The sequence below is a fragment of the Hemicordylus capensis genome, chromosome 7, assembly GCF_027244095.1.
Source record: "Hemicordylus capensis ecotype Gifberg chromosome 7, rHemCap1.1.pri, whole genome shotgun sequence".
In the NCBI taxonomy this organism is placed as follows: domain Eukaryota; kingdom Metazoa; phylum Chordata; class Lepidosauria; order Squamata; family Cordylidae; genus Hemicordylus; species Hemicordylus capensis.
The window spans coordinates 25,081,255-25,093,067 of NC_069663.1; the positions used below are offsets into that span (position 1 = coordinate 25,081,255).

At 50.3% G+C, this 11,813-nt stretch overlaps 1 protein-coding gene across 1 annotated transcript in view; it reads right to left on the bottom strand.

The window, feature by feature from the left end:
- Nucleotides 1-10,366, bottom strand: part of PPP1R37 (protein phosphatase 1 regulatory subunit 37) — a 39,312-nt gene extending 28,946 nt beyond the window's left edge. Inside the window, exon 1 of the mRNA XM_053268866.1 lies at nt 9,552-10,366. Within this exon, the coding sequence (XP_053124841.1) occupies nt 9,552-10,287 (736 nt within the window). The 5' untranslated portion in view covers nt 10,288-10,366. The remainder of the gene's footprint in view (nt 1-9,551) is intronic.
- Between the last annotated feature and the right edge of the window lie 1,447 nt (nt 10,367-11,813).

Consider the following 11,813-nt stretch of genomic DNA (forward strand, 5'->3'; position numbering starts at 1 on the left):
TCACAATCTAAAAAGAAACACAAGATAGACACCAGCAACAGTCACTGGAGAGGTCTTGTGCTGGGGTTGGATTGGGCCAGTTACTCTCCCCCTGCTAAATAAAGAGAATCACCACGGTAAAAAGGTGCCTCTCTGCCCAGTTAGCCGGGGTCCAATCCTGATCCCTTTCTCCCAGCGGCTGCTATTTAAGTCCACAGCTGTGGCATACGACATCTTTAACAGGACACGCACCACTCAGAGCAGCGGCATGCCCGGGAGATTTGACACAGCAGCTTTCTACGCTGGCTTCCCCCTCGTCCCCAAACAGAGAATCCCAATCCAACACCCAGCTGGGTGTTCTGCCCCAGTTGCCAAGATCCAACTGGAGCCCCAGAGCTCTCGCTCCCTCTTTCTCTGTATCGCCTGTATCTAAGTGCCGCCTGGAATCCAAAACTATTAACCAGCCTCGGTTTGCTACCAGAAAGCCGCTTCCAGCTGCCATTAGTGCATTAATGCAGCCGTAACAGATGGTTTCTGCCCCTGTTTTGACTTCAACCATCAAGTGTCTGTGTGTGCGCACGCGGCAAGAAAGTCTGTCTGTTTCAGCCAACTTGCGAGTCGATGCGCTAATTTCACAGCAAAACAGCTCTGACATCAACAAGAAAGGTCACCAGCAATGCATTTTCAACAGCTGAATCAGAAATGAATTCTTTAAAAGAGCCAGCCGGCTCGGACCCCATAAAATCCAGCATCTGCTATATATTTAGACCAAAGGGCCAGATTCTCTGGAATAAATCCACAGCCAGAACCGAACTTGGAAATTAGGCAGCAAGTCAGCTTGTACTGCACAGCTCTGGACAAGGGAAGGAAACGCGGGGCAGACTATTGGCCACTATGGCTGGGGAGTATGGGGGTTGTAGAGCTACCCTAAGAGGCACAGCGGGGAAAAGCTTGAACAACAAGCAGAAGGTTGCCAGTTCGAATCCCTGCTGATACTATATTGGGCAGCAGCGATATAGGAAGGTGCTGAAAGGTATCATCTACTGTGTGGGAGGAGGCCATGGTCAACCCCTCCTGTACTCTACCAAAGACAACCACAGGGCTCTGTGGACTCCAGGAGTCGAAACTGACTTGACGGCACACTTTACCTTTTACTTTAGTCCAAAAACAGCTGGGGGGGGGAACCTAAGTAGAACAGGCCTGATCTATTTATTTATTTGTTTGTTTGATTTGTATGCCGCCCTTCCAAAATGGCTCAGGGAGGTTGGCCACTGTGGCTGGGAATCATGGGGGTTGTACAGCACATCGCTCCCAGATGTGGTCCAAAAGCACGAGACAGCTACCTTGTTGAAGTCAAATGCATGCACGGGAAACCACCCATGGGCATCACCTTGAGACCCGCTGAAGGCAGGCAGAATAGACACTTCAAATTCTCTTGGATTGTACTGAGAGAACGACCTAACGGCATGCAATTCTGATTGAGCAAATACAGTCGAGTCTTAAGTGGAAACTGTTTGCTCATTTTCATCACATTGCATTGCCGGAGAGGGAGGCTTCAGTCCTTTGTGCTCACAGGGGTGTGTGGCTTTGGACAAGTCACTCTTCTCTCTGCCTAGCCTACTTCACAGGGCTGTTGTGAGGCTCAACTGACACACTCATATCCTCAAAAACAGGACACCAACCTAACAAGTAACTCCATGCCCAGAGACAGTCTATAAATAACTTAAAAATAAAACAAAACACTTTTTATTCTTATTTAACTCAGAGTGATGACTCGCATCCAAAATAAGTTATGCTGTCAAGCAGGATTAATTGGGGGGGGGGCGGGGAGAGGCAGCGCCTAACCTGCAATTTCCTGGCTCTAGTCACAAATTCAAACTGCTTTCCAAAGGGGGGGGAGGGAGAGAGAGAGAGAGAGAGAGTTTTTAAAGAAAATAAACTTCCAAAGTTTGTTCTGCAAGTCCACAGACTCCACAGGTCCTCCGGGTTGAGCAAGATGGGAGCTGTTTGCTTACACAAGGCATCCCAGGGAAAACATTAACCGTCATGACCAGACATGACTCAGCGGAGGCTTTGAAGGCCTCTGGAAAGGCAACACGGCCACTTGTGCCAGCACAGGGAGCAAAGCCACAGCCTTCAATACAGGCCACGCGCAGCTGCGGAGCAGAGCCCTTCCAAGACTGCCACTGGCAGAGTGAAAGGGGAGGGGGCTCCCGATGCTCACCGACGGCCCTTGCGGCTCATAAGGAAAACCCGGCTGCTAGCACATGCAGTGCCCTCGTCTGGGGATGGGGCTGTCACTCAGTGGCCAAGCATCTGTTCTTTGCATGCAGAAGGTTCCAGGTTCCCTCCCTGGCAGCATCTCCAGATCGGGCTGAGAGAGACTCCCGCCTGCAACTCTGGAGAAGCTGCTGCCAGTCTGTTTAGGCAACACTGCGCGAGACAGACCAAGGGTCTGACTCGGAAGAAGGCAGCTTCCCATGTGGGTTTCCGAGGAGAGAGAGAGCATGCCCGCACGACTTGTGACCCGACAATCCAACCCCAACCCCCAAGAAGCCCTGTTTCAGCTACCTACCCGAGGCTGCAGATATGCTAAAGAAGATTGCCAAGGACCCAGCAGGCAGCTTTTGGCGCGGTGGGTCACAGGTGACGCAGGCCTGTCCCACCGCCACACCAGGGGTCCCTCTACTTTTCCCCCATCTGTGTGAGCAATGAGTTTTGTTCTGGGCGGCAGTATCAAGGCAGCATGTGCGCACCTGCATTCAGAGTGGGGCCTTCCTGATTCAACCTGAGAGGGATCAAAAATGAACTGAGCGGACATCTGCACTGAAGCAGAGACTTTTAACAGAGATACTGTTATCCTGCTGGTCAGGGATAATCCCTGAAGCAAGAGAGACAAGCCTCTGTTTTAAGTCAGCATTTCCCAACCTGCAAACCCCAGGCGATGTTGGACTACAACTCCCACCATTCCCAGCGGCCAAAGGGGAGATGATGGGAGTTGTAGTCCTCCCGCCACCCAGGGATCTACGTTGGGAAACCTTGCTTTAAGCAATCTGTCTTTTGAATGTGAGGCCTCATCCACGAGGCCGGACTCATCCTCTGCTGCCATGCCGCCTCCGGCTCTACACTCCCTCAGTGGCAATGGTGGTGGTGGCGGCAGCAGCAAATGGAAGCGCTCGGGAAGGCAGGAAGATGTTCTTCCAGGTCCTTGCCCCAGTCCTTCTGGGCTTCCTGCCCCTACTGCTACCGTTCTGATCAGATCTCTTATCAGAGCAGGCCTGCACCGCCTGAGAACCAACAGGCCAAAGGCAGCCCACCAGGGCCCCAAGCAGCCTCCTGACGCTGCTGCCAGCCTGGGTCTGAAAGAACAAGAACTCAAGAGGCCACAAGACAAGGACTGGCCGGTTTGTTGGGTCACAAGCTGTGACTGGATCTTGCGGCGGTTTTGGTAGGGTGACAAAACACTATTTTAGGCTTTGGCAAGTCACAGGCCACGCATTAATTAAAGTAACGAGTAATGTCCACAGTTTGAGATCGGAGCCCAAAGGGGGGGGGCGCTCTGCAAATCTGACATAACCACAGCAGCAAAGTTCAGTGTTGATCCAGCTGCTGACACAGAGCAGAACTGATAAGAAGAATCCTGATCCTGCTTGCCTTAAAAACAAAATTAAAAATTAAAACTCACACACAGTAAGCTGCCTTTCAGTGTTGACATCTTTCCCAGTCAAACATGGTGCAAAAAAGGAGACATTTCCTCAGCTCAGACAAGCAGCGGAGGCCTTGGGGATGGGGAGCGATTATCTCGCTAACAGGACCTGACAGGTGCCGAGAAAAACAGGAACCAAAACAGTGCAGGCAACACATACCGCAGATGCAATTGGAAGAGGCGGGAGAAAAGGGCAGCGTTTTCAGGAGACGCCTGCCAGGATGGATCAAGACAATCGGCTGCAGCAACAGTGAGAAACCGGAGAAGCTTGGAAACGGCTCCCTTTCAGGGCCATGGAAAGGCATCTCAGCTGTTATTCCAGGGCTGCGCAACTTCGGCCCTCCTGTAGATGTTGGCCTACAGCTCCCATAATCCCTGGCTATTGGCCACCATGGCTGGGGATTATGGGAGTTGTAGTGCAAAAACAGCTGGGGGGGCCTAAGTTGATTTTTTGGAGGGGAAACACCACTGGTCTCTGTTGCAGCCTGGACCGACGGCTGCCAGCGAGGACTCCCGCTCCAAAATAAAGTCTAGGGTGGCACAAGGTAGCCAAGTCCCACCACTGCTCTGGCCCCTGCATGTGTGACAGACACAGCGACAGCGTTACTCTTCTGGGGCAGGCCCCATACCTTGTTAGCAGCCAGCCAGCATGGGGCACAGAACAGGGACGGGTGTGTCATCAGCGTGACATCAGCGTGAAACTGGATTTCGGGGTCAGCATCAGAATCTGCCTTCTGCCGAGTCAGACCCTCTAGCTCAGCACTGTCTGCCCTGACTGGCAGCGGCCCTCCAGGGTTTCAGGCAGGAGCCCTACCTGGAGATGCTGCCAGGGGTTGAACCTGGGGCCTTCTGCGTGCCAAGCAGATGCTCTTCTGCCAAGCTATGGCCCCAGACCCATGCATGCACCTTAACCGAGCCAAGATGGAGATGCTGCAAGGCTCAGAATTAATGCTTTATTGTGCTTGTCTGGTCGCTTGTCATTTACACCGCCCACAAAGAGCACGCCACCCTTCTTGAGGCACCCAAGGCCTGGCCAGGGCGCAAGCAGGAGTTCCTTAGGACAGCAAGCGGTGTGGGTGCAGCATCAGAGCCGGGTTGCTTTCTGACAAGTCACTTTGCCCGTCACTTGATGGTGCTGCAGCAAGTTAGTCTGGCCACCTGCACCCGCTCCGCCCCCCATCTCCCCTCCCTGTTGCCGCCACCACATGACAGGAGAGCGAGGCGGAGCCCCAGGTTGTCTGTGCTTCCCGAGGTCAGGAAAACAGGACAACGAGGAGGACTGCTGAGCGCATACATAGCGCTTTCGGGCATTTCAAAACAGCCTCTCAGAACTACTTACATTCAGTGTTCCCTTGAACAGGAATTCCAAGATGTTGTTGACTACAACTCCCATAATCCCCAGCCAAAGATCACTGCAGATTTCTGAGAGTTGTAGTCAACAACATCTGAGAATCTCTGTTAGAGGGACCACTGCTTACAATACAACCCTGCAAGGTATAGTCAGATGTGGGAGACTAAGGCTGAGAGAAGCTTGCCCAGGGGCCCCCACTGAGATCAAAGTGCCCCCCCCCACCAAATGAGGTGAGGTGGGTGGCTACTAGGGAGGGAGCCTTTTTGTTAAATGGGGGTGCCCCATTTATGGAATAGCCTCCCCGTGAGGTCAGCCTGGCACCACCATTACAGTAATTTAGGCATCAGGTGAAGATCTTTTTATTCACCCAGGCTTTTTAAAGTTTAATAAAAACTTTAAAACATCAAAACATCGTTGTTTTGATGTGTTATACTTTAATTTGCACATGTTTTAATTGGTTTTTCTTTTGCTTTGTTTTATGAGCTGCTCAGAACACATCTATTATGGGATGGCTATATAAAGAAAATTATTATTAATATGATTTATGAGACATTCAATAGGCCTTCAAAAAAGAGTTCAATTCTCTGTTATTCCTCACACCGTTATTTCTAGGTTTGCAAAGAGCCACACATATGATCATCTATGGCAAGTTAGAATCATCCTAGGTGATCAAGCAAAGAAACATCTGAAAACTGATAGATATTTATCCCCCTCCCCCCTCCCATTCCTTTTCTTTCACGATACTGATGTGTCACAAATGACTGACAGAACTGTGTCATTGCAAAAATGAGGAAAAGGAGGCCATTCTGCCAGTGGTCAAAAGACTAAGGACCATCGGAATGGCATCTGCCCCTCTGAGGAAGAACACCGAGGCAAACTGGGGAAGACCAGTTTGCCACAATCAATGCCCAGAGGAGCTAGCTAGCTGCAGGGAATTTACCTCCCCAAGCACAGACAAAAAGAAGTCTGCTCCAGAGACAGCAGAAGTGAGAGGAAGGACACTCTGGCCTCTGCTATCAGCTAGAAGAAGAGAGGTCACCTGGCAGGGTTTTTTAATCATTTTAATATGGTGCAAGCAGCATCTTGGAGGACACATGATCAAAAAGCAGGCTATAAAGCTATTATTCTTAAGAATACTTACACACCGCCTTTCAACCAAAAAGTTCTCAAAGCAGTTTACATCACCGGAGGAATGAGAAGAGACACAAGAAGATGGATCCCCATTCCAAAGGAGCCCACCATCGAGCTGAAGTAAGTAATGTGCGGGAAGAGGGGCTAGCAAAACCTTTGTAAGAGCTTCAGTAATAGCTTGTTTACAAGGCAGATGCCTTTACTTTCACAAACTTGGCTGTTAGCGGACATCCACACCTCATTTTGCTCCAAGGTGGCTTGCAGCAATTTATAAAACAAGAATAAAATAAATATAACTCCACACTGAACAACAGAACCAATGCAATTTCAAGTGAACAGCCATTGCCATGGTACAAGCTGTATTGCAGGCGGGTGGGAAACACACAAGCACAAAATGAAAAAGGAGAAAGCTTTCCACAAGACGATGCACATAATGGCCAGTCACCAGCAGAACTACTGGCAGGGGAAAACTATTATGGTTTTCAACAGGGCGGTGCAGAATCCTTCCACGAGGAGAGCCCCAAATTCCTACACCAAGCGGAACGTGCAAAAAATTTCTAACGAGGCACTCAGAAATGCCATCAACGCGAGCAAAAGCTGAATGCAAACGTCACTTGCATGCAGCCCGGCTGTAATCCGATTTAGGAGGGACTGGATATGGAAAGCGAAATTAATACGTTAAGACAGCTCCAACCATCTCCGTCGGAATCAATCACTGCTCGGCATGATAACCGCTACAGCGGGCCACCACAACTTTCCGCAATGAAGCACGACTCCCCACAGAAACTTTGCAAAAGAGCTGCTGCATCAGTCAGAGCTCTGGAGGCCTCCTGATGGATACACGGCGGCATCCTCCTGCACGCGGGCTTCTCCCATTCACAGCCACTGAGGGGGGCAGCTCAGCACAGGCAGAGGAAAACACACAGATCACTGAAGGGGGGGGACCCTGATGCTTCAGGGGTGCAGAGTGCACATTGCACCTGCTACGAGTGCAAAGGGAAGCTCCTGAATCCAGTGAAACCAGAACATAGGCTAGCACAGGGGTCCATAGATGTGGCACTGGGAACCATTGGTTCCATTACTAACACTGCCATTTTTCAGCTAGAACGCTCAAAACATGGTTCACATAGAAAGAAGACGATGGTTCCCTGTCCGCAAAGGACTCTCCTTGATTCAAAGGAGATGCTTGTGGCCTCGCCTGCAGTAGTCGAAGCCCCGTTTAAGAACCTCCGGACGAGCAGAGTGAGGAAGCCCTGTCTAAGAGGTTGGGGACATGCAGCCCAACCCAACCTTTCCCTCCACAACTGGAGGATTACACAGCCTCAAAAATATTGCATGATGTAAATCCTCCAGAATAGTTTCAGACACATTTTGAGCAACGTAAGAGGTGTTTACAACCGTCAAAAGGGAAATGTCTTTGACTTTTGAGGGGATCAAGGGTCTTGGACGCAAACATAATGCCAGATTAGGCAGACTAAAAGAGCAGCTCTCCAAAACACACACAAAACAAACACCTCCAATTTTAAAATATCTCCACAGCACATCTGCCTGCAACACCACGGTAACGTTGCATCTTGCAAAACAGTTGGTATATACACCATCCTAAGCACCCATGTGCGGGCAACAAGAACTCTCAGGATCGAGATCCTGAAGAAGGTACAATGGAAACAGAAAAATACTAACAGCAGAACATGCACCATCAAAACTAGAACATTCTTATTGCCAGTATAACATTTTTACCAACCAGTATTCAATATTTTGCCATCCCTGTGTATAATACTAGACAGAATATTGTTCCCTGTGACATATTCACTACTGAAAATTTCAGTAATAGTTTGCTGACAATGCAATTAATTTATAAAGTGGCCTGGACTACACCACCAATTTTTTTTTTGGTACATGTATGGATTAATAGAGCCATCAAAATTAATTTTAAGCTGTTTAGTTGTTTTTAATCTTATGATTTTTTTTAACTTTTTATTCCATGAAATTGTTTTGTTTACACTCTGTTTTATATTTGTTGTGTTTTAAACTCTGTACTCTACCTAGAGATGCACATATCAGGTGGTATATAAATATGATAGATAGACAGACAGAATAAAACTGCAGCAAATTAGAGGCAATTTTGAAAAGCTAAGGGGACTCAGTGAATAGGGCAGGGAACTTTAGTTGAGGCACCTGGGTTCAAAATCTCAGCTCGGCCAGGCATTCATTGGGTGACCTTGGACAAATCCCTCATGTTCAGTTTCTTTTCTGAACTTTCTGAAAAGTTTACGGTCAGTAAACTTTTTCGCTTGACATCAATTTGAGGCATGCCTCCTTTTTCATTCATTTACATAAAACAAATATTAGCAATTGCTTTGCTGGACCATAAAGAGTTAATACTAACAAGAGGCTTCCTCCTAGGAAGATTTAAAAGTCTCCTTCCATGGTAAAAACATTTGCCGAGTTCCTACCCAGAGCTCCAAGCTCTTTCATAAGTTCAGGCACAGAGCCGCCAACTTATTTACTCTTCCCGTCTTTATCAGCGTCCTGACATACAGAAATTGAGCAAGCAAAACTTTTCCTGGTATGAAGACCAGGCTTTGCCTGCTGCATTTTTATAGATCCAGCTGTACAAGTGCAGAGCCTATTTAAAAGAAAGAAAGAAAAAGGAATAACAGCAATCCACTTTCATCTCTCTGAAGCCCTGAAAAACCTAGGCCTTGTGTACATTGTGTACACGGTCCAAGATGTGTATTCCCGCCCCCACAGATCAATGGGAGAGGCCTCCTTTCAACATCCCCATTTACTGAAGTGGGATCTCTAGGGACAAAGAGCAGGGCCTGCTTTGTTGCAGCCCCCACATTAAGGAACTTTCTACCCAGGCAGATCTTGCCAGGTTACCCCCTTCGAACCCCACTTGCTAAGTTGTCTCCTCGGGGATGGGAATGCAGCACAATACCTTAGGACCTCACCAGCAGAAGGTCCCAGGTGGAGCTGGGCAGGGTCCCAATCTGAAACCCTCAAGCGCAGACACATGGAGCTAGACAGGCCAAGTGTCTGCCTCAGTAGGAAGCAGCGGAATATGTTCTAGAATTTCTGACAGGTAAAGACTTTTCTGTTTTCAGAAGCTTTCCCTGCCTATCAATCAGTTGCTGCTTTCTACACAATAGTCACTCAGCTCTTAAATATTATCACATGCTTGTTTTTGACTGGGTGGTAGGGTTCTGCGTGTATACCCTTGGATCCTAAGATGCTGTGAACTCTCAGCAAAAACCCGACCTGGAAATTCAAGTGCCAATAAATGTTCAGGTTGGAGCTACAAGCCAGCCAGCCAGCGACCTACCCGGACCAACCACAAGAAGAGGAAGAGGGTCTCCAGGAGAGCCGATGCTCACTTACCATGCCGCCAGGGGTCTTTGGGCTCCACGGCACCGGAAACAATGTCTTCGTCGGAAGGAAACGTGACATGCTTTGCCCCAGGCTTGACTTTCTCATCCTCGGCAGGTGGAGAAGCCCGGCCCGTTTGGTCCTCCTCGGGATGGTCTCGGCTTGTCACTTCCAAGCCTAAACAACAGTTCTGAGAAGTGGAGTCTAGTTTTTCCTGCAAACTGATGCTCTGCGGGGGAGAGCTTGCAAGGTCCCTAAGGCATTCTTGGACAGTCACAGCAGACTCTGTGGCCAAAGTGGGGCTACAACAGGCCACCTCGGTCGCGGGGGATCCTCCCTGTAGTGGATGGCTCAGCGTCGCTTGGCCCAAGGGCGGCTGCAACCGGTCCTCTGTCCCCTCACAACTCACCACCTCCTTGGACACCTCCTTTGAAGAGCAGGCAGTCGTTTGGTCCGCTGTATTGCTGCCAGGATGATCCCCTGCTGCTGCAGGAGGGTTGTGCTGGGAGCAGAGGCTCTCGGGGTTGCTCTGAAGATGTGCCGGGAAGTCTAAACTGCCTTGAAGCTCTGTCCCACCTTGGCTGCCGTCTGTCTGAGAGGCAGCCCAGGGAGCAGAGCCCTTCAACAGAGTCTCCTCTTCCTTCTGCACAGCAGGAGGCGACGGCGGCAACAGCAGCAGGAGACGGTCCCCCTCAGCAGCTTTGCCTTGCTGGGGCTGCTGCCTTGGGGAAACCTGCACACACTCCATAGCCAGGCAAGTGAGGGGGGTGTCTGTCCGGGGGGGGAGCTCCTCCTTCCCTTCTCATGGACCCCCTGGAGTCATTACTTAGGGGTGAAAGCCACCCCTCCCTCCCACCCTTTTCTAGCTACCCTCACCCGGAAACAGAAGGCTACCAAGATTTCCAGGTCCTTCCCTCCGAAGCCGTGCTGCAAGGAGGCCAGACCAGGCTCTTGGGGGGCCAGGGAAAGGACCTATATGGACCATGAATGATGTATGCTATCCACTTGTGGGAAGAGCCCCTGTCTCTGGAAAGGGGAATGAAGCCCTTGCTTGGGGTAGAAGGAAGATCGGTTTTGGGGAAGAAAGGGGTCGTGGTAGGGCAAAAAATCCTTTCCTGGTCTGGAGGAATGAGGTACAATTACTCACTCTGAAGTTCTTCCTCCCAAAAAAGTAAATAATGGAGTCTTAGTGTATGTATTAGGTGAAAGCTGTTTAGAATGAATGCCTGCAGGATAGACAGGGTTCACTACCAGCCAGGAGGTAGCTGAGCTACCATTCAAAAGGGGGCTGTTGTCTGTTCCAGGGGCCCAGCAAAGGAAACAAAATACTCTTGAAAAAAGAAGTAGTTCTAGAAATTGGAAAGGGTTCCGTGTGTGCATATATGCGTGCACGTGTGTGGGGGGATAACATATATGAACTGAGTATTTGCAAAATAATCAGAAACCCATTATCAGGCAAAATAAAGAGAACAAAATAAAGAGGAAGCTCTTAGTCTAAGATGACAAGTAAAGAGTCTCCATTATTTATCGGGGAGGCAGGAGAAGAGCTGGAATTAATACCTGCAGAATAAACAGCAATTCCTGGCAGGACAAGGGCTGAAAAGTAACTAATACCTGCCTTTTAGGCTGGGGAAATAAATAAATATCCACCTTTGCGGGGGAGGGGGTAGGGGGTGGCGGCTGCAGAATCAATGGGGGTCACCACCAGGCAGGAGGGGAATAAACGGATGTCTTGTAGGGCCGGGGTGGGGAGTGTGTCGTGGGAGAGAAATAAATACTTTCCTTTGGGGGGGGGAGAAAGAGAAAGTGAGAGAGGGGCAAGAAGGAAGGGAAGAATGAAGTGACAGGTGGGGGGGCTGTTATTTGGGGAGACAACGACTGCCTTAAGCGCGAGCGATCAGGCACGGGAAGGGGGCGGGAGTCAGGGAGGGAACGCGGGGTGGGTGAGACCCAGGGAAGGGAAATCCTTCGCTGGGCTGCAGCCAGAGCACGGCGCCCCTGGCGCTGGGGGAGCTCCGCGGACGCCCCCGCCTGTCGGGGCCCGGCAGCGAGGGATAGGCCTCAGGGGGCCGAGGAGCGAATACGCACCTGAGGTGCGGAGGAGGAGCAGCAGCAGCGGAGGCAGCCTCGGGGTCTGGGGACGGGAGTCGGGAGGGGCCGCGGCACCGCCAAGGGGGGCCGGGAAGAAAGGAGGCGGCCTGTCGCGAGCGAGCGGCCACCGTCGCCTCAGCCAGGTGCGGACCGGAGAGAGACCTCCCCCCCACCTTCCTCCTC